At 57.8% G+C, this 21,740-nt stretch overlaps 4 protein-coding genes across 4 annotated transcripts; 2 read left to right on the forward strand and 2 right to left on the reverse strand.

The window, feature by feature from the left end:
* Nucleotides 1-4,334: 4,334 nt before the first annotated feature.
* Nucleotides 4,335-5,291, forward strand: LSCM1_04436 (uncharacterized protein; the record flags this gene model as incomplete). Its single annotated transcript, XM_067321945.1, has 1 exon — nt 4,335-5,291. One exon carries the CDS (start codon nt 4,335-4,337, stop codon nt 5,289-5,291), a length of 957 nt encoding a protein of 318 aa, XP_067177040.1.
* Nucleotides 5,292-9,335: 4,044 nt separating this feature from the next.
* On the forward strand, nt 9,336-11,570 carry LSCM1_04437 (uncharacterized protein; the record flags this gene model as incomplete). Its single annotated transcript, XM_067321946.1, has 1 exon — nt 9,336-11,570. The coding sequence occupies one exon, from the start codon at nt 9,336-9,338 to the stop codon at nt 11,568-11,570; it is 2,235 nt and encodes a 744-aa protein (XP_067177041.1).
* A 4,331-nt stretch (nt 11,571-15,901) lies between these two features.
* On the reverse strand, nt 15,902-16,399 carry LSCM1_04438 (uncharacterized protein; the record flags this gene model as incomplete). The annotated part of the gene is made up of 1 exon (XM_067321947.1): nt 15,902-16,399. One exon carries the CDS (start codon nt 16,397-16,399, stop codon nt 15,902-15,904), a length of 498 nt encoding a protein of 165 aa, XP_067177042.1.
* Nucleotides 16,400-17,058: 659 nt separating this feature from the next.
* On the reverse strand, nt 17,059-18,606 carry LSCM1_04439 (uncharacterized protein; the record flags this gene model as incomplete). Its single annotated transcript, XM_067321948.1, has 1 exon — nt 17,059-18,606. One exon carries the CDS (start codon nt 18,604-18,606, stop codon nt 17,059-17,061), a length of 1,548 nt encoding a protein of 515 aa, XP_067177043.1.
* Nucleotides 18,607-21,740: the final 3,134 nt, after the last annotated feature.

Here is a 21,740-nt window from a genome sequence, read left to right on the forward strand (position 1 = left end):
CCGGAGACAAGAATATCAAAGGAAAGAAGCGCGATATGAAGAGGGGGAGAAGATGCGCACGCACACTCCGCGCACACATCCGCCTACAAAGGCTCTTGCGCCGACAGGAATCGTGAGAATGATCCGGGAGACGCGTGCGAGGTACTGCAGGCGTGGGACGGGCTGTCAGCCGACATGCGCCCCTTCGTACCCTCTGCCTCTCTCGTGTGCTTCCAGGAATGCTCACCTTCGCCTCTCCGGCTCTTCGTTCTCCCGCTTCTTGATCGCTGTGCGTTCTTGCACGAGGTCGAACGCCACCCCCCTCCGCCTCCCCCCTCTTCTTTCTCTCTTAGGTGCCTGGAGGGTGGAGGAAACAGCGCAGAGGAACGTTTTTTCTTTCAGCCCACATAAGCAGTGATTGGAGGACGATCACTGCAGGAAGCGAATTCGCGCAAGGCTGAACGGACCATGAACACCCTTTTCCTTCGTGCGATGCGTGTATGCAGCAATGGTTCTCTGCCTTGGCCGGCATCCGTGAGTGTACATCAGCAGTGGCGGTCTCGGCGCAGCAGGGGTCGGGACGGCTCCGAAGGAGGGAGCTGGGCAAGAGCAGCTTCCCCCCTTCTGCTTTGTGTGAATGCCGGCTCTTTCCACCCGTGCACGCATACGCGCCTCACCTCTCTCATCCCCTGCGCCGTACCACACAGCTGGCAAACCGCTACGGTCTTCTGCGTTTCATTGCACAAGGTCTATGCACTGCATGCATGCCCTCTCTTACCGGCTCTTCGCCCGCTCTTGGGCCGCTCGGCTTGAAGGGCTGCTCTCTCGTCTCTTCACTATTATTCGGCCGGTACTATCCTCCCTCTTCTCCCCTCCCGCTGTCCGTCGTGCATTTTTGGTTTCTCATTTCGTTTCTTGTCTTCCTTTTTCGCTCCGTCGGTGTTGCACCGCGTCGAGCTTTTCTCTCGTTTCTTTTTATCCCTCCTTTGGTGGCCTTGCGGTCCTTTTTTGTCGGGTGTTTTTTTCTTTTGTCTTTCATCTCTCGTGTGCGGGTTGTGTATTCGTATCGCCTCCTCTCCTCCCCCGTCTCTCTGTCTCTGTCAAAGACGGTTGTGACGGTGGCCTCTGTTCAGCGTACGCCTCCGCCTCCGCCCCCGCCCCCCCTTTACTCTCTTTTGTGTACCTCTTCTCAGGCAGTCGGCTCCGCTTAAGGCGTGTGCAGTTTCGTTTCCCCTTTCTCATGTACACGTATTCGATGCATGAGAGCGACAGTAGCGTTGACGAGTCTGGTGTTGCTTGTGACGTGTGTGTGTGTGTGCATGCGTGTATGCTTATCCATCTTAGCCAGTGTGCTTGTTTGCGTATGCGTCTATACATTTATGTACAACATGTGAAGAGGACCTCTGGCCTTTCTTTCCGTGCGCGCACTCACACGAACAAGCGTCCGCCTCTCCTACCCACTCTGTCTCATGGGGACGCCTCTCTCTTCACACACAAGCACGCACACAACCTGCCAGGAGACGGGTTTTCCAGGCCTGCGAGGCTTTGATTGTCTCGGGACCCTTTTGCCGCTCCGGCGGTACTGAGGGCGCGACGCTTTGGCGCATGTGCGTGGACGGCTGCCAAAGCGTCTCTTCATTCTCCTTTCTGTCGCTATCCTTCACCGCTGATACACGTGGTTCTACAGCTGAAGCCAGCGACAGTGCGTTCTCGAACGCACTGTCGCTGCCCACCCTCCTCCACCTTCAACAAAACCAGAAGAAAAATACACCAAACATGCCGGAAGCGGGTGATGAAGAAGAATAGGGGTGGCAGACAGAAAAATAATACCTTCGTGAGACGCAAGAAAGGGCGAAGAGATGAAGGGGAACGCACTGGCGCACATATACAGATGGACACCGCGCTTTACCTCCTCTGTTTTTCTCTCGTACGAGAGGGGAAGTAAATGGTGGCGAAAGGAAATGCAATGATAAAGCGGGCAGCGCTGTCGTCTTTTCGTCTCTCTTTCTCTCTTTCGTCTCCTGCGCTGTCACCCGACCCCTCTTTTTTCTTTTTTTTGCTCCTTTTTTCTCCGCCGCCCCGCTCTTCCTCCCGTATCTCTCCCCGCTGATTTCTTCACTCTTTTCCTTTCGTTTGTCCCCCTTTTTCACTGTGGATATATATAAATATTTATGCGTGTCCCTCTCTGTCTATGCTGAAGTTGTGAAGTTCTGCTTTCCGTTTTGTCTTCCTATTCCTTCTGCGGAGGCGTACGCTAGGCAACAAGGACAGACGAAAAAAGAAAAAAGGTGACGACTGAAAACTAAATCCCCCCTCTCTTCTTTTTTCTTCCTCCCCTGAATAAACAAACAGAGGCGGAGCGATACCCCCCCCTCCACACACACACACCCACCAAAAGAAAACGCAGTGTTACATATATATACATATATATATACATATGTATATATATACATATGTATATAAGCTATGATGGTATTTATATATCGATTTACCTCCGGCTATTCTCATCACTGTTGCGTTGTTCTCCTGAAACCTCTCTTCCCCTCCCTAATCTCTCTCTTTTCTCTTTTGGCATTACGTCTTGGGTGATTCTTTTTTAGTGTGTGTGTGCTTCTTTGTTTTCCGTTTTTTTCTTCCTTTTCGTTTCACGTCGGTGCCCAGTGTGCACCTTCTCTCTGTCTCTCTCCTTCTCGTGGCTGTTCACCTCCGTTTTTCCTTTCTTTTTTCTTCTCTCTCTGTGTGCGTGTGTATGTGCAGGCGTCTGTCTGCGTTTCATTGAGCTTTTCCTCCCCTCCGCTTTCTTTCTCTGTATGCTCCGAGTTTGCCCTCAACGCTTATCTTTTTGTTGTTGGTGTGGTTGTTGGTTCTCCTCCCTGGCATGCTCTCCTCGTTTTTCTTTCGTTTGCTCTGCGCTTCATCTTTCTATCTTCGCTTATTTCATTTTTGAGTCGTGTGTTCTTGTCCTCTGATGTTCGTGGTGTTGCTGCGTGTGCTGGTGCGCGCTCTCGCTCTCTCTCTTTCTCTTTTCCTTCTTTCCCTCCCGTGCGGCTTGGCTTCACGCTTTGCTTTGCCTGTTGGCTCGCAGGCGTGCATGTATGTATCTGTCGGCCTCTCGCTCGCTCGCTCTCTGTGTATTCTTTCCTGTTGCCCATTCGGACTGATTGCTGTTGTCTACTTCGCCCCCTTCCCCCTCTCCCCCCCTCTCTTCTCCCTGCGCACTTGGGCGTGTATGTGCTCGCATGAGTCCTTCTTTTTTCTGTTTTTCGTTGAACCGATGGAGAGGGAGACGGCGGTACGAGCAAGAGCAGGCGAGAAGGACGTCAGCGTATCAGAAGAAGTCGTCCTGTGTGGTTGGCTATCGTCGATGTTTTTTTTTTTGATTCAATATATACATATATATGTGTGTATATATATATAAACTTACTGGTTCATATAAGGTGCCTTTCGCTTGTTTTCTTCCCCCCTCCCCCTCCACTCCCGCTTCTTCGTCCCTTCTTTTCACTGCACATCCGATGAGGAGGCGAAAGGGGGAATGCAAAGGAGGTGCTAACGAAGTGGAGGAAAAAAAAGAAGGAATAGCTGAGTATGACAGGCAGACATGAAGCACCGACCGACACACACATACACACACACACACACACGCACACGCACACACGCACAGAAAGAGGCAGGAGGGAGTGGCCCTCGCCTTGAAAGGGAAGAGATGCGAAGTGGGGAAGGGGTAACGTTGCCGGGGGTGGGTGGGAGCGGCGCATCTGTTGCCTTTGCTCGTTGCTCGGCAGGAAAAAGAGAGAGAGACGGGCGGCAGAGAGGCAGAGGCATTTCAGTGTCTTCAGCAGTGGGCGGCGGTGTAAAAGGGAGGGACGCATGGCGGGCGCGCTGCCGCCTCACTCTCCCCTTTTTCCGCTCTCCTTCGTTGTTGCCCTCTTTGCAGGGCATGACCGCTCCATGACGGCACGATGCTCTCGTGGGCAACTCTTGCCGCGCCCCTTGTCTACTGCGTTTACCCCTTCATGCCATACACGTATTGGTGGTGCCTCTCTCTTCCCTCTTAGAATCGTTACCGCACCCGATCATTTCTCAATCACGGGAGGTAAACATAGTGCTCTCATTCTCTGCCTCTGTCTCTGTCTCTTTCCTGTTGCGAACGGCGTGCTCGCTCTCCGGCACAAAACAAAGGAGCAACGGCCCACTCCTCTCTTGATACACGCGCACTCCGGCATACGAGAGGCACTCACGAATCACCACCCTCTTCATCAACAGCCTCGCCGGCGCCTATCTGGGCTCTCTTCCTTGATCCATCATTGCGCATACGCACACGCGCTTACCGTTGAACTGTAGTGCCCGCTGCCACTATGGTTTCGTTTACGTGCAACTACTGCCAAGATGTGGTGAAGAAGCCCAAGGTGCAGAGCCACGCAAGCACCTGCGGTTGTGAGGCCTTCACGTGCGTCGATTGCATGCACGTGTTCGACCTGCACACCGTCAAGGGGCACACGTCCTGCGTGACGGAGGAGGAGAAGTATCAAGGAAAGTGGAAGCAAAGGATGAGAGACGACAACAAGAGAACCAAGTCAGCAGATGCACTACGTGGTGGCATGAAGCGCCCGCCGCGCGCGCCGATGCACGACCTCAGCACTTCGGATGACAGCAGCGACGACTGGATGACCCAGAAAGTCTGTAAGGATGCAGGTGCACCCGAGAGGCCAGCCGCTGCCACATCAGACAGACACCACAAGCGGAGCACAACTACCTGCCGCAAGCACCCGCGTTCTGGCGTGGGCCTCTCTTCCTCGGACGACGACGAGATGGGGGAGAGAACCGCCGTGGTGCCGATGGTGGCACCTGCACACAAGAAGGCGAAAAACATCAGCTCAGCTCCTCTGACACCATCATCGATCCGGCCAGTGGCAGCGTCTGCGCAGGTGGAGCGGTCGCCTGTAAAGGAGAAGCCGGTGGCGCATGCGGCGCCTGTGCCTCGCCAGTCTACCAAAGAGCTGAAGAGTGACGGAGAAAGGAAGGTGGCACATAACGGCAAGAAGGACACGCCATTGCTTCTACCGCGCTCCACAATGTCGAGGGACTGCATTGTGCCATCCTTCGTGTTGGGCACCAGCAAAGAGGTCGCTGAGATCGCGGCTGATGTGCTGCGTGACAGCGGCCTCTCTTCCATGCGCACCAAGGATATGGCGAAGGAGCTAGTGGCGCGCTACGCGAAACGAATTGCCAAGTCGGTGCGCCATGCCCTAGAGACAGCGGGCGAATTGGGGGCCTTGAAGATCGGCAGCGATGGAAGCGTATCGGTTGGGTGAAATACGCGTGCGCGACGAGTCCTGATGTTGTTGGAGCGCTGTTGTGTTTGGTGCACATGTGCCAAATACCTCAACCGTACGTTTGTACAACCCTCACCATGCGCTTCTCTTCTGCGTAGTGCTTCTTCATTCTTGTTTAGACGGGCGCGCAGGAAATAACACGCGGCATTGACGGGTAAGTGTAACGGAAAGCGAGTCGGTGGTGATGCGTGGCAGAGGAGGTCGACGGAGCACACTTGCAACACCACGTCGTTGTCGTGACTTCGCTTTGCCCGACAGGATGATCATTGAACTGACTCTTCCTCGTGCCGTCCCGCCACTTGAAGGATGTGTATGAGCCTCACTTTTGTCTAACCATAATGAAAAATGAGAGCCACTGGTGGGCCATCGAGAAAGCGCGTGCACTGTGACGCCGGGCGTGTGGTGAGACAAGCGATCCTCGCACATGGCGCAGACAAGAGGGAAGCTGACGTCCCCTTCCCCAACTGCCTCACGATGGGCCTCCGTCACGTTCGGGTGCGCCTTCTCCCCCTTTCGCTATCGGGAAGGCAGGTGAGGCTTTTCAGTGGCGAGGAGGGGCATTGCCGCAGCAGCGGGCCAGCGTGAGAACGTTTCTTGACGTCTCCTGCTTTGTCGGTCGTATCCCACTCCACGGGTCCAATCGCACTCACCGATAAGGGTATCCGCACAGCGCCGATAGCTATCATCATCTCGATGATGAGGGCATTTTTTTTTCGAAGTGTGCGCGTGAGGAGGAGGAGCTCAATCGCACACACACGCACACACACTCACACACGCAGAGTGGGCCATCACGGCGACCCCCTTTTACCCATGGCTATGAGGGGTGGACGTGCTCGTACACGCACACGCTTACGCTCTCGTGCGCCTGCTGCTTCGATGGGTCTGGACATCGATGAGCCGCATACCTTTGTTTGCCTTGTCGCCGGTGCGCTTTACTTCTGAATCCGTTCCACGTCCCCCCTTTGTCCCGCTCTCCTTCTTCTCTCGTAATGCCCCGCTGTCGACTACCCCAGTCAGAGTCTTTCTTCAGAAGGTGCTCTGCGTGCTGATTGATGCGCACCGGCGCATACACCTGCGCGCACGCAAACTTCTGCAGTAAGCGAAGATCGACGCCAACTGCACCCGCGTCTTCGTCTGTCCGCCTGCGGCTCCTTCCACATCATTCGTCGACTTCATACAAACAGAAGAAAGGACGAGTCGCTCTCAACACTTGCCCGCAACCGTCGAGCACACGCCCACCACTAAAAAGAGGCGCACACTCGAAGGCGAAGACAGAGGGGGCGGAGCAGCGACGTGGGAGGATCATCGTATTCACCGCTCTACAGAGAGAGTAGTGGCTTTCGACGCGAAAGAAACTCGGAGTCGGTCGAGAGGATAGCCAAAAAAAAGGGACGCCCCCCCACCTCTACACACATCGCACTCACCGACCGGCACTGAGAACAGCCACCAGCTTCATCACCTCCCTTTCTGCCCCCCCCCCCCCCCTCCCACCCACCCGAGCGCGCGCGTGACCCTTTTTTCCCCATCTCTGTTTTGCCTCAGTCACCATCTCATCGTCGCTCGACACCGAATTTTCAAGTGCTCAGGGGGTCGCACTGTGAGCGGCAAAGGAGAGCGAACGCAACCAGGAAGACAAATCTTTCTCGTCTGCTTTCGCGTACGGCCCATCGTTACCCCTTGCAGTCTTTCACTGTAATCCTCTCCCACTCCTTTCTCTTCCTGCCGCCGCGCGCCCCCCTCCTTCGCGAGTCGCACACACGTGCATAACCGCTCTCACAAGATCGTGGAGAGCAGCACAGCTCTTTCTTTGTGTTTCCTCACCCTTTTTTTACTCGTTCCTGTCCTCAGCACACACACACACACAGAGGCATATATATATATATATACGCTTGTGTTTCCGGTTTCTATTACTCTCGCCACCCTTTACATGTAGGGTGGGGTGTTGCGCGCGTGTGCTTCTCGGTTGCTGTTTCCTTCCTCTTCCGCCTACACACGCCCCCTTTCCCCCTTCCCTCCACCCAATAAGTCCAGACACTTTCCTCCACTGCCAGTCCCGCTACGACACCACACGTGTCCTCCTCCTTCTCCCCCCTTTTTTCGCGTGGCCACTGAAGAGGAGGAGGCAAAGCGTCTCGGCGCCTTACCCCTTTTACCCTTCCCCCCCTCTCCTTTTCGTCGACACTTCCTCCCAGACGTTGTTGCGTCCTCTGGCCACACAGAGACGTATCGAAGGGCCACGTCATCTTCTCTCCCCGCCTTTTCTTCCCTTTCGTGGAGCGTATGTGCCTGCGTACACGACTACTTCAAAAAAAGATAAAATAAAACCAAGCGAAAACCAACGCAGCACATACACTCAGACAGACAGACACAAGAGGACGAAGCACGTTGTTTATCCCCTCCGTGATGGTGCGTTCTCACGCCCTGCTCGAGCTCCCTCTTCTTTCCTTTCACTGTGCTGGTCCTGTCCTTTGTTTTTCCTCTCCGCCGGACAGCAGGACTTGTAGCTGTCTCCCATTTCTTGTTTTTTTTTTTCTTCAGTGCGCGCGTGCGTGTGTGTGTGTGTGCGTGCCAGTGATCTTTGCAGTACTTCGCGGAAGAAGACAGGGCCAGGGCCCAACGAAAAGGGCCTGGATTCACGTGCGAGGGAGCGTGTTGAGGGCAAGTGAGAGGAGAGGGCGGGGAGTCAGCAAGGGGGTAGACAGGAAGCCTACACAAGCGTGTCGACCTCATTCGCTTGCGCGTGTGCTTTACCTCTTCCACTCGACTCTCTTCCCCCCCTCTCTTCTCCTCCCCCTTTTCCCTCTGTTCTTCGACGTTGGGTATACGCTATGTATAAAAGCGAAGGTATATAAGTATATATATATATGTATATGCTTGTGTGTGTGTGTCTGTATATATATGTGTATATATATATATACGTGTGTTTATACACATGAAGGGGTGTGGATCTATTCACGCTTTTTTTCTATTATGATCATTTTTTATCTTTGGCGACGCATACACACATTCATCCGCACCTGTAAGGGGGTCTACTCGGTAGCACAGCCTCTACAACCGCTTTCAGTGCCGTTAGCATTATTAATCTTCGTAGTACTGCTTCGCTTACTCTCGCTCGCCTTTCTTTGCCTCGCGAGGGCAGCTCCTGAGAGCTGCATCATGAATTCTCAGGAAGCGCAGCTCCGCCCTCTTGTGCGGGGGAGCACGTGCACCTGTTCCCATCCTCAGCTCTGCAGTAGACATCAGCAGCAGCAGTGCCAGAGCGGTGAGCATCATCCGTCATTTCAGGGTACGCGCCGCACGTCTCTCGCGAAGGCATCGAGCGTGGGTGTTCCAGCTTACAGCGCCACGCTGCCTTCAGCGCCGCCTCTGAATAGCGAACCTCTGGCTCAGCTGCCGTTGCCTGCTCTCGCACTCGCGAGCATATCGAGTCCCTCGTGGGTGCGCAACGCTTCTGTGAGCACCAGTGCCGCCTCGATGGCGTCATCTACCCTTGCAAAGGACACAGTGGCCACCACTTTGCACAGTGGCCCGCATCCGCTACCGCAGCATCAGGAGTCGCTGCCTGTTCTCTGTGAGGCACCGCTGCCCTTGTCACAGAGGAATACATGTGATGCGCATCCTTTGTCCCGCCCACGCGCGGCGCCGCATGACGTCAGCCCGGATGCTCGGATGTTGGCGCCTGCCTTTGGTTGTATTTCGCCTGCTGTGCCCACCCTCAGAGCGGACGTGACGGACAGCTCGGTGCGGACGAATGCGCCGAGACTTCCGGCACCCTGCATATCTAGCCAGAGGGGTAGTAGTGCGCGAGCACTACACAGCCGCAGGGACAGCGGCAGCGCCAGCGCCCCATGCGTCGCCAGCGAGCAGTTAGCACTGAATCTTAGTATTGCAGCGCTGCCGCCCGAGAGAGTCATCGCGCGTGGGGTGCGAACGAAAGCAGTGGCCGAGAACGATACCGCCTTTCAGCCCCGCTCTCCCCTGACCTCCGTCCCGTTTGCCCCTCGCCCCCCAGGCGTGGCGAATATGTCGCAGCGGCTGCCGGTCACGCTGCCTGCACACAGCAGCGGGGCGACATCTGGTGCGTCGGACACCTTCGACTGCTCTACTGCGGCTGTGCCGCTCTCCCACACATTTCACCTACCCGCTACCGGCTACAGCGTTTTCAAAGGCAGCGGCCAGCCAGGGCCGCGGAGCTCCCACCCGCCGACCTCGCTGAGGCGATTCGACAGAGAAGAAGCCTATGGGGGCCGCGACAGCGGCTTGCAGATTCTGCTACCGTGCCCGCCGTCAAGACCGCAGAGCTCGCTCAGCTGCCTCATGTCCACCTCAGAGGGTGCCGAGAACAAGGGCTGCGCTGATAGCCTGGCAAGCGCCTCTGACCCCCTCTACCTGCCCCACTCGGACAGCGAGCGTCTCTTCACGCTATCGTCGACAAGCCGCCGCTCGGTGTACAGCGTCAACGCTTCCCCCAAAATGATTGAGCTGCTTCCATTCATCGATCCTTTCGCTGGATGCAAAGGGTTGCCGTGCACGTGCGTCCGCGCAAGGCCGATGCGTCCGCGTGGTGGACTCACGCGCTCAAGCGTTGCTGACTTCTTCACAGACTTTGGCACCCCAGGCGGCACGATGAGCTCCAGTGACGTTGCCCTCGAGCGCGGCGTCGTGCTGCTGCCTGGCAGCGGCAGTGCCCAAATACGGTCATCGACGCTGGAGCCTCGGCCCACCCGAAGGGGGGAGCACTTCTGCACGAAGTACATCTACCGCAGCAGCGGGAGCGCCACCACGGCCACTACGCGTGTCGTTGACACCATCCACACATTGACGACACCACTGCCAGCACCCCCCCTCTCCCCAGACAATGAGGCAGGAGAAAACTATCCCTGCGGATCATCGCCAGATCACGGCCCTCAACAGACCTGCAGCGTACCTGCTGCAATCACGCCTCACTCGCCTGTGGACACCTTGGCGTTGGAGGGGTTGACGAGCGACTACAGCGTGACCAAGTCGGGCACCACCGTCGCCGTGGCTGCAGGGATGGGCACTTCTCCGCCGTCCCCAGCAACGACGACTACGGAGGGGAGCATGGAGACGGTTGCCCGCCAGCGAATCTTGCCCAGCTGGCTGGAATGGCAGTGGGAGAGCTCCTTCTCTCGCTCCGCTTCGATGATCTCGGTACGCTGCTCGTCCCTAGGATGCATCAGCCCAGGCACCGCCGCTGCTGCCGGCCACCGTAAATACGATAAGCAGCGGCACCCTGGCTACCAGACGCCATCGTTGGCGGAGATGCTGCCGCACGTCTTCGGTGCGCAGGAGCTGTCCTTTTCTTCTTTCGATGCCTCGGGCGTTCGGGCGTGGGTTGAGGAGGCCACCGTGGATGCGCCGCTTGACTTCTGTGCGACAACGCCGTGGGCCATGCCCCGTAAACCCGACCTGCCATTGCTCACGTCGGACAGCAGCGGCAGCAGCTTCTTGCGGCGGATTCCGCGCGGTGAGTTTGCCGTCGGTGTGGGTGGCATCCTTCGATCACACAGTAGCTTCTGCCACTCTCGCCTTGGCTTACCAAGGCAGGCTAAGCGCACCTATGGCAGCTCCCAGCATCGGACGCCACCGGCGGTGCCTAGTCTGCCCGTCACGCTCACGGACTTCACTAAGAAAGTGACGGTACACCGCAGCATTGTGCCCCACTCTGATGCGCGCTCACCTGTGAGGGTGGACAAGGGCGACGCAGCGTCGGTGACGGCGACGACATCGGCAAATGTGACCACTACCGCTGCGCCCTCAACTACCCGGTCGACGACACGGGTGATCCTGTCGCAGGTTTGGCAGAGCAGCGCCTGCGAGCGTGACGAGGAGTCGGCGGTGCTGAGTGATATGGTGATCGGGCTCGCGCCCCCTCAGGACGCGGCCGTTTCGATGCCGGGAGTGGGCGAGGAGGCGCGATTGGACTGCATACGCGCCATGGGTGTACTGCTTGAAGACCCGGATGCGCCGCCTTTTGCCAAAGCTGCCACTCAGCGCCTCCATCAGCTGCGGCGCGCCCAGTCGCGTCGCGTGCATTCGCCACCCAATCTCATGTGCAGGGGCCGAGAGGACCTCACTGAGGAAGCACCAGTGCTTTTAACCACGACCACTTCAAGCTGCTCATGCCTCTGCAAGAGCCACTCTTGCATAACGAAGAGGCGGAGCTTCATCGCTGCCGCAGCGGGAGCACAGGGCCCGCGGTCCATGGAGCAATGGCCCCCAATGCCTTCGAACTAAACCGGCGAAAGCTCGGCATCTCAGCGCGCCCCTCATCTCGTGCCTTTATCGCGAACGCTGCCATCTCTGCAACGTCCGCACGTACTGGAGCAACAGCAGACGATAAAGGTGCTGCCGGATTCCGTTGAGGCGATTACACCACTGTGATTGAACGCGCTTGTGCCAAGGGGCGAGGTGGGTGCGGTCAGACTTGTTGCCGGCCACCTTGCAGTGACAGAAGTGCATCTACCCGAGGTGCTGTCGGTCAAGCAGCCCGGCCAACAGCTGCGCTTCATCACGTGCCTATGCGGGCCTGTGATGCGACAAGGAAGGCGAACAAGGCAATGTGCCCCTCCCCCTCCACTGTCTCTTGGGTTTTTCAGGGTAGGGCAGGGAGAGAGCGATTTGCTGTCGTATGCCCCCCCTCCCAGCTCGGACGCTCGCCTCTGAAAGTGCCTTTGTGCGATCTCGTCTGTGAGTCTCTCCGTCTGTGTCTTTTGTAAGCGATGCTGACCTGCTCTTCGTTGTTGTTTTCCTTCTGTCGTTGGCTGGACTTGTGAGCAGAGGCCTTTGCGTCGGGTGGGGAGGGGTGGAGAGACTGTCTCGATCCCCTCCCCTCCACCCCTCATCCTGCGTTGCTTTTACATTGCCGTACCCGCGTATCGCTCGCGTTGCAGACGATTCGATAGGGAGCGGATGAAAGGCCCCCCTCGTGTAGTCGGGGAACTCAAAAAAAATATGAAACCTTTTTCCGACGTGAACCCAGGAGGACAGAGTGCCCAAGGACAGGCTGCGGGAGAGGGGGCGAGGGAGGGGGAGCGACGATTGATGGCGACCCCTCGGGTGCATGGCAGAAGGTAGCCACAAGCGAAAAAGGTAGAAGAGTGAAGGGATGGTATTCAGGAGGGGGGTGGGGGCGCCGCCGAGAAGCTTTCTATCCACATCAACTCAATTCGTTTACTCCTCCGTCCCACCTCGTCCTTCAATCCTCCACGGCTCCTACGCTGTTCGACGGCTCTCCTGCTTATCAACTGAAGCCCCCCCCACTTCCGATCGTCTGTCTCACGCACCAGACAAACTGTGGCTTCTTTCTCTGTGTTTTTTTCCTGGCCCCCTTTTTGGCGTGTGTGTGTGCCTCGTTTGCTTGCTCCACCCCTATATCTTCCTTTAATAAACGTACTCATACTCATCGCTTAGTGGCTCTCTTTTCCTGCGCACCTTTTCGAATGTCTTTTTTTCTGTGCGCTGCCCATTTGAATCCCTGAAATTCTTGCTTTCTTTTTAGCACCCAACCCCCCCTTCCCCTCGCGTGTGCCATCCACCCGCTCGCCACCTTCCTCCCTTCCTGTTTCTATTTCATTTTTTTTCGCAGTTTCCTTTGGCTTTGCTGTGTGCGATATTTGGTGCACGCTCGTCTTGGTGTGCTCTCTTCTTTACTGTTATGCTTTTCCTGGTGTGCGCGTCGGCGCCGGTGTGTGTGTGTGTGTGTTCCGGCGTATGTGCGCCAAATTCTGTGTCACTGTGTGTCGGCCTGTTTCTTACCACGCTCTCCTCCGCCGTTGCGCTCTCCTCTCTCTTCTCGATGTGTTACTGCGCATCAGAAGCGCGACTGTCTTTCCTTTACACGAGTGGTGATGGAGGGGAAGGGGGCGGAGCGCCTTTTTTTTTCCAGTCTTCCAGGGCTGGGCATGAGCAGCGTGATGATGCGCGTGCTGCGGACCGCTGCAGCAGCACATGACAATCAATTCGGTAAAATCCATCTCTTTTCTTTTTTTTGAACATTTCCGCTCCTCGTGTGACAGTCCGTCCTTCCAAAAAAATATCCCACAACATGCGTGAGTGCCAAGCGCCCCCATCAAGAAGCCCTCCACGCCCTCCTCCTCCCCCCCACGCACACATTCTCTGCGCTCGTGTGACACATCCGTGCTCTTCGTCGACTAAAATTCTTTGCTTACGACATTGCATTCCTTTGCGCCTCTCTCCCACTATTTTGCATCTCTCTCCCGCGTTTCCGCTGTGTTACCTATGCGATGAACCTGATTGCGTGTGCAGCACTCGCACACACCGTAAACTGCCGCTCGGCGCTCTCTCTCTTCCTCACCTCCGGGTGCGCCGGTGTGCATGTCCTTGTCTCTGTGTACACGTGTGTCAGCTGTATCTTTGAGTCTCGTACCGAGCGCGCGCGATGATGTGCGGGCCCCTCATCTCTGCTGCATGTGATCAGCTGTCGTTTTCGTTCATTACTGTTCCCCTCCGCCTCGCGTCCTCCTTTCCTCTCCCCCCGTCTGGGATCTCGCTCCCTTGCCCAGTCTGCGTGCCTATACACGTATCTGCCACCCCCCATTTTTCACTTGAGCGTGTGCGTGGGAGTGTCGGGGGGAAGGGGGAGGTCATCATGTGGTGAATATCCGCTTGTTCGTGTCTGTCTTCCCCTCCCGCCCCCTCCGGGCTGCCCCTTTTCTCCCTACTGCCCCACTCCCGCCCTCACGAAACCTCCCCGCAGTTCTTGCTTTCTTTTTTTTGTCACGCTTTTGGTTGATGCTGATGCCATCGCGTTGGCTAACGAACCCCCCTCTGCGCTTGTGGATTCCTAGAGAGGATGATGGGAGGGTGTGTGTGCCGGCACTCGCACCCTTCTCTTCTCCACTTCCCCCTTGATAGTCCTTTGAATTCAATCTTGATTCCGTTACAAGGCAAGCGCCACCTCTCAGTGTAAAAGAGTCAAAGGCCAGCGGGGTGATGAAGGTGTGCCAAGAGAAGTCGGCACGGTATTCCCACAGCACCCCCTCCCCTCAGCGTACCACCGAGACCCCATAACACACCCTTTATACTGTTAACAGGTGAGCCCATGATAGGACTCCGTGAAGTTCGCTGCGACTTTGCCCTGGGCATCACAAAATTTGCTGCAAGAATGTCATAAGACCTACCGGTACACGGCACGAGAGTACTGCTTAGCGTCAACCGGCCGCGCCTCTGCTGCGTAGAGCGAGGGGTTCACGGTGCCCCTCCTGAAGCCGTACAAGTCAGCTGATGTCTCCGTGTCTGCCCACGACTGCGATACTAACCGTCGATCTGCGCGAGTAACTGGAGTGAACGGCGCCGCATTTAACTGGGCAGAACACGGCGCTGCAGAACTTGACCGTTCACCTGCAGTGTACACTCCGCGGTTAATGAGCACCTCACACGACCGCCGAGCCTACGCTCGCTCCCATAAGAAGCACTTCTACATGTCCAGGATTCTCCTCGATGACCAACGCGGTCCTGTCTACCTACCTCGTCCTTATCGCAGTAGACATGCTGAACGTGGAACCCAACGAGACACTAAACTGACCCTACACCTTACTCATGACCCCACGCTTCTCACACCTTTCCCAGAGAAATATGCTGAGCAGACCACACCAAAGGTTCGCACTATGGAAGACCGGGCACCAGACACTGGGATACCTTCTGTAGCCGAGCGACCCACTCCTCCACCCCCTGATGCAGCGCTCTTTTTTTGGTGCACGACACGGCCACCAAATGCAGCTCGCTGCTCATGAGCGTGCCCCTGGAAGCGGATCGCCATCGCGGCCACCTCCGTGTAGACCTCCAGCGACTGCGCGCGATTCGCTGGCACACGACAAAGGCTGCCAAAACATTCGTGGACAGACTTGCCAAGCGGAGGACTCCTGGCTTGAGCGAATGTGGTCCTTCAGCGGGTCGTCTCTGCTCTTGCTGTGTCTGGCGGGCCGCATCAGAGCCACTGCTGGCCAACGCTGTGCGAGGGCCCCAGCGGTTTCGCGTGATGGCGGCTGCGGCCATTGCGCGTGCGGGCAGGGGCGGCGTCGGCGGGTCCCGTCCGGGGGCCCGCGGCGTGTTGGCGTTGCGGCGCCGGGCTGCTGGTTTGCGCTCCGCGGAGGGGCCACCTCGGGTGTTCGGGGCGGCGGCGCCCCGGGGCCCCGCGCGGGCCCAGGGCCGCGCCCGCCGCCCCCGGCCGAGGCTCGCCCCTCGCCGACCGGGCTGTGGGCGCCCGCGGAAACGGCACGCAGGGTGGCGGCGGGAGGGAAGTGGCTGGATGCCTTGGCATGCTGGCTCGAAAAAAACGCCACGCGGGATCGCAGGGCGCCCGGATAGCCGCCCGGGGCGGTCGTTGGCGGGGGACGCCCTTTGTGCCGGCCTCGTTTCCCAAATGAGGGGGTGGACCTGGGGCCAGGTCTCCGCCGCCCGGGAGGGAGGGTGGTTGGGCGCGCGGCGGCTGATTTTGTTGTAGGGAAGCAACATGCTAAGCACAGAAAATCGAGGGGAACCAGACTGCTTGCAGAAAAAAAAGCACACGTCCGCAATCCCCTCCTGTAAACAGTCCAACACACTTATCAGACACCCTTGAGCGCATTGGTCATCTGGTCGACCAGAGAGCTGCCCTCGATTCGGGCCTCGCTGCGCTCCGCGGCGGCATCCAGCCGGTCGACATAGGCCAATGTGCCGCGCTTGCTGCACAGCTGCAACTCGCCCCCTAGCAGCACCTCGTCAAGGATGAAGTACGCACGGTGAAAGTTGAAGATCAGGTCGAGCTCGCAGACATTGCCAAAGTACTGATCGAGCACCTCCACAAAGTGGTGGATGATCTCGAGCGTCAGCAGCTCGTTGTCAGTCTTGTCAATGCAGGCGATGAAGTACAATGAGGCGTAACGACGGCAAACGTACTTGCGTCCCTCAATCTCGAACACGTTGGACAGGCGAGCAGAGCGGCCGAGTGCCGCCTGACTCACTTCGCGGATGATCTTTGTCTGCTCTTTCTGCGAGAGCGTTATGTACCACTTGGACAGCCTTATTTTGCCCTGACGGCTCATCAGTAGAAGGAATTGAATCATCGCGTGCACACGCACTGCAGCGACGCTGCAAAGGTGATGCTGTTGTGGCGATTGCGTGTGGTTTGCGTAGTGAACTTCCTTCTTGTGTCGTCAGTGCACGCGTGCTTTGTATCCTCCGCTCTCTCGCCTTCTCTTCGTGTGAGGAGGAGAACGGGGGATGGGGGTGGGCTGCTGGGACGGAGGTAAGACGGACGAGGGGAAAAGAGAACATCTAAGCGTCTTTGGAAGCATCTACGCACGGGAGACATTGCAAGGGCAGTCCTTCACACAAGGACAGGCTCACACACCCACATGGAATAGGCCGCACCGGCCTCAGCCGGGTTGGGGCGTCGAGGAGGTCAATTTAAGCGAACGATACAAGCGCAAGTAGCAGCGGTGACGGCCCTCGCGTCGCATGACTCGCTCGCACTCGTTCTCCTCGTCTTGCTTCTCGCATCTGCAGAGACGTGAAGAAAAAACGTGCATTACGTTGTCGCCGCCTTTTCGAGGCGTTCAAGAGCGATGAGGGCGCAGGTGCACGACCACCCCGACAGGCACCGACTCACCCACGCCGCGCCCCCGCACATTTGCTCTGCTTTCCGCGTGCGCGTGGGGCGTGTGCCTCACTGCCCTCAGAGCCTGCGTGGCACCACCACCAACGCGCGCGCCGTTCAACTCGCTCACCGCAAGCGTACACTGCGGGCCAAGGGTGAGGTCGCCGACGACTTCAATAGTCCGCGGCGACCATGCATGCGCACTTTACGAGCCTCGTCAAGCATTCCAACAGCGTGCTCACACGTCACGGTGCCGCCAAGTCCATGGGCGGAAAGCCCACCATTGGTGTAGGTAACACATCCCTCATTCGACAAGGAAGGGGCAACACGCTGGCTGCGCAGCCAGAGCTGCGAGGCTGCGCGGCTGCTGGACGTGCCTGCCTCTCTATAGGCATCGTTGCGACTGTTCAGCCATTCCTGCCCGGTGTCTGTCCGAAGAACCCACTCTAACCGACATACGTACTCGGCGATGCGCTCGAAGACGAGTTCAGACATGAGCAGGCGCGCTGCACGCGCTGCCAAGATGGCTAAGTGAGCGTTGCGCTTGTGCTGCTCAAAGATGATTGGTGGGGGGCTCGCGTCCTCTGGAGTCAGTGCCCAGCGGAGAGAGCCGAGTATGGCCCGCGGCATGGCGGCGCTCAAGGAGCGCATTGCCATGGTTTGGTCCGTTGACAAGGCACCATTGCGAGGCCCCCCTTCTGTGCCCTCGTCGCGAGCCTCAGCACCGCCTACCGCGTCATCGGTAGCCGCCAAGTCGTCGTTGTCATCCTCCACCGATGACAGAGCGGACAGCAATTCTGGGTTCAACCCTCGCCTTTGGAGCAAGGACACCGGCACCAGTCGCTCCATCCCACACGTTTCGTAAGCCGCCGCCAGGCCATAGGTGCATCTTACCACCTGCAGCAGTGCTGAGATTCCGCGCACCTCTCCGTCTGGGAAGATTCGCGTCAGCACTGGCACTAACTCACTGCTCAAGAGCAAGTGCCCTTGAAAGATCGCTGCTGGGAACAGATCGGGACTGAGGCACAACATCCCGCACTCCTTCAAGTGGACGAGCAGCAGATGCAACTCCTCTCGTCGCGCGTACGGGTCGCCGCGATCGAAGGCGTCGTAAAATATGCCCAGTGGGTGATTGGGTCCCGGCACATAGAGCCCCTCTTTCAACAGGCGCTGCACAGTCGGTGAGGGCGTTCGTGGCTGCCCGCGCGGGCGCTTCGTGTAGTGACTCCGAAAGAGCTCAATGCTGTCCCATACCTTGTTCGACTCCCAAAGTCCTTTGCTGCTGGCTACGGAGTTTAGAATCATCTCCAGGCACAAGTGATCGCGCTTGCCGACGTGGCTGCACCAGTTGTTGACGGGTTCACAGCACAGCTCGCACCAGTGCGGCACCGTTTCCCACATCGATTCCGCCGTTAATGTAAGACTCATGGCGTGCACAGACTCATGGGAGGGGATAGATGGGCTCTGCTTGAGGGATGTGGACGAGGTCAGTGGCACGGAAGCTGAAAAAGCCGCAGGCCTCGCCGCTGCCGTAGACAGAGAGCGTGACGCACCCGACAGCCCGGTCCCTATAGCCGGCGGACGCGCCTGCCTGTGTAGCAAGTACATTGGTCTCTGCAGCCGTGCCGTGGTGCAGCACGTCACACCATGCGGCCGCACAATTACCCCTGCCATGTTGGGAGCCGTCCAGCACGTTTGTGGGGTGTCCACGCTTACCTTGACAACTCAAACATAAATCACCCTGCCCCTTTTCCTGAGGCCATATTGCCGCATGCGCGTTTAGGTGTATATGTTTGTGTGTATGCGCGTGAGGGTGTTGGGAAGGGGAGGGGAAGTGGGCATGCAGCGACGAGAGTGGAAAGGGGAAACAATAGATAGATGAGCAGCACACAGAGTAGAGACGTCACGTGCGCGCGTTGTGTATGCGTAAGTGTATGTGTGCGTGTGCATGAGTGTGTACACTACTGTCCTTTTTTGTTTCTCTGGGCTGCCTCGAGGGTGCCTGACCAGTACTACGCAGGTGCCCACACACCTAAGCACACACACACACATACACACAGGGAGCATTAAGGGCTTTGGCCGTGAGCTTTTTCCCTTTTACCTTCGACTTGTCGTGTACTCTCTTCCCCATCACGTGAGGCACAGAGAAGGGGGAGGCGGGCAGGTGCTCCATACAAGAAAGCATACACACTTCGGAGCGTTGCCGCGAGTGAGGCGAGTGCCAAGTAAAAGAACAGAGCCTTTACCCCACCCACCCACCCTCTTTCTTCCTTTTGACGAGCGGCCATCGACACGCAGCAGCACGCCAAACTGCCAGGGTAGGCAACCGCACAGCAGAAGTGGGGCGGTCGTCTGGGGCGACAGCGAAAAAAAGGGGGAGGGGGAAGCAAGAGAACGAAACAGAGACATGAGGGAGGCGAGGGAGGGGCCGTGGCACTCACACGAAGGGAGAGGAGTGAAGCAGCGTTATCAGCAATCGAATCGATGAACAGTAACGAAGGAAACGCATACACACACCCACAGACATACATACACGTGCACATACACCGAGGATTGTGGAGAAGGGCGTTCAAACGCAACGAGCCGACCACAGCTTGGCGAGGCACACTTGCCCTGGATCCGAAGATTTCTCACCAGCCCTTGACGAAGGAGGCGTGAAGGTCCTCCCCTCGGGCGCGTCCACGGCTACGCCTCCAACTCGCACGCCTCGCTGATGCCGTCTGTCACGAGCTCAACACCCCTCTTCCGTTAGCACTACTCTGCACCCGCAAAGGGCGACACATGCATGCGCGCACACTAAAGAAAAGGAAACGGAGCGGAGATGCGAGCGCCTTGCCCGACAGGGACACAAGACACAAACACCCCAAGAGATAGAGGGGAGGCACACGTATCCCACGAGGGAGAGGGGTCGCCACAGCCGCTGCCGGTCGGACCGTTTCAGAAGACAAGTTGACGACCAGACAACACACTCTCCGCCGCCACAGCCGACTCCATAACAGCAGCCCCCACCCCCAAACAAAATAAAAGCAGAAAACGAAAGGAAAAGTAAAACGAGGAGGTGTGCGCGCACCTCATGGTGAAGTTGCTAAACGAAATGGGGAAAAAGAATTGGGCTACCACGACATGAGGTCGGCTATCCAAAGATGCGCTCTCGCGTACTCGCTCTCTCTGTGGGTGCTTGCGTACGGCCCCTTTCTTTTACGCTCGCCTTTGTGCTCATGAGCAGCACCGCAACTCCCCCCCCCCCCCCCCGACACAGACGGAGAGAGACGCGACGACGACCAGGGCCACTTTTCTGCAGAGAAGAAAAAACGAGGAGAGCACAAAATGACAGTGGTGCTGGGGAAGAGGCACGCCATGTGGGTGGTAACCTCCCTGTGTTACGCAAGAGGGGCCAAGTAGGGTCTCTCCACCGCCCTCATCAATCAAGTACACAGGTACTGACCTCCCACACACAACACTCAAAGAAAAGAAAAGCCCCATGGAACACAGCCGCCAAGAGGCCATGCGCAAGGCACTGCCCACGACCTCGATGAAGCCACCATACAACCGCCACTGCCTCTCCTTAGCACGCGGAGGTACGCCCTCACCCACGCGGGCAGCGGGCACGCTCAAGCACAAAGGCGGCGTCCCAGGCGCACGCCGACAGCCCCCGTGCCATGCCGTGCCTCGCCCCCAGCCGCGCACAGCCGCTGCATCCCCTAATGCGCTCTGGAGACGCCACACATCCGAGCCTGGACGGCTCGCCGCCGCGATTCTGGGGAGGGGGAGGGGACTCGCCGTGTCGCCGCACCTGGTCGGACGCCGGGGATGCCGCACACGTCGGCGCGCACGCACGTCGGCGTTGCCTGGTGCGGGCTTCCTCGCGCCCTGTTCGCCAATCGCCCCTGCCCCTCTCGGCCGCGGGGGCCCTGTTTGGGTGCGATACACCGTGCCGGCGGCGCTTGGCGCCGCTCATCCCAGGGATGCGCGCATAATTGCTGCAGTGCAGCTAACGCAGAAAGCAGTCGCTACACGTGGCTGTTTGCGGGGGGTGTCGGCACAATACGCAGTGGGCTGCGACACGTGTAGCCATGGCCGCACGGCTCCTCAGCACAGCGCCAGTCCAGACCTGGCCGCCGACACCAAGAATGCGTAGGCTTGCCCGAGGGCCTTGCGCACGATGCTTTGCCTTTCCGCAGAGTTGCAGTTTCTTGCTGCTGCTGCTGCTGAACACCGCAGCGCGCGTGATGTTCGTATGGGTTCCTCATCCGACGTCGAGCGGGGAAGAGAAGCGGCTCCCATCTTCCCCCCTGCCAATGCCGAATGACCTCTGGCAGTAAAACACTCGAGCACAGAACATCAACAGAATTCAGAGGGCTTTAGCCCTTGGTATGTCAGTAGTCCAGTCCGGTATGGCGTCGCGCCGGAACCACAAGTGGCCGTGAACACGTCTGTCCTATCCACGTTACGAGCACCGTTACCGCTTCACTCGACCGCTTCTCATCCGGCCCTCACACCCCCTGCTGGTGAGAAGAGCCTTAGCCGCCGAGAGGTGGATGCCCGACGTGGCGATCGGCAGAAAGGTAACGGCTGCGAGGCGACTCCTCGAAGCGGGGAGGTAGCGGGGGGGGTCGAGAGAGAGACCGTCATTAGGCCACTGAGCTGGCGTGTTGCTGTAGCTCATGTGTCTACCTGCCGCTTCGCAGCATGCACGATGCAGCTGGCATAAGCCAAGGGGGGGCTGTGGGTCGGGGAGAGCAATGCCGCGGTGGAGACGACCGCCACACACACACACCAGAGAGAGATGAAAACGAAGAGGGGCCCAC

Source organism: Leishmania martiniquensis, chromosome 29 (genome assembly GCF_017916325.1).
Source record: "Leishmania martiniquensis isolate LSCM1 chromosome 29, whole genome shotgun sequence".
In the NCBI taxonomy this organism is placed as follows: Eukaryota; Euglenozoa; class Kinetoplastea; order Trypanosomatida; family Trypanosomatidae; genus Leishmania; species Leishmania martiniquensis.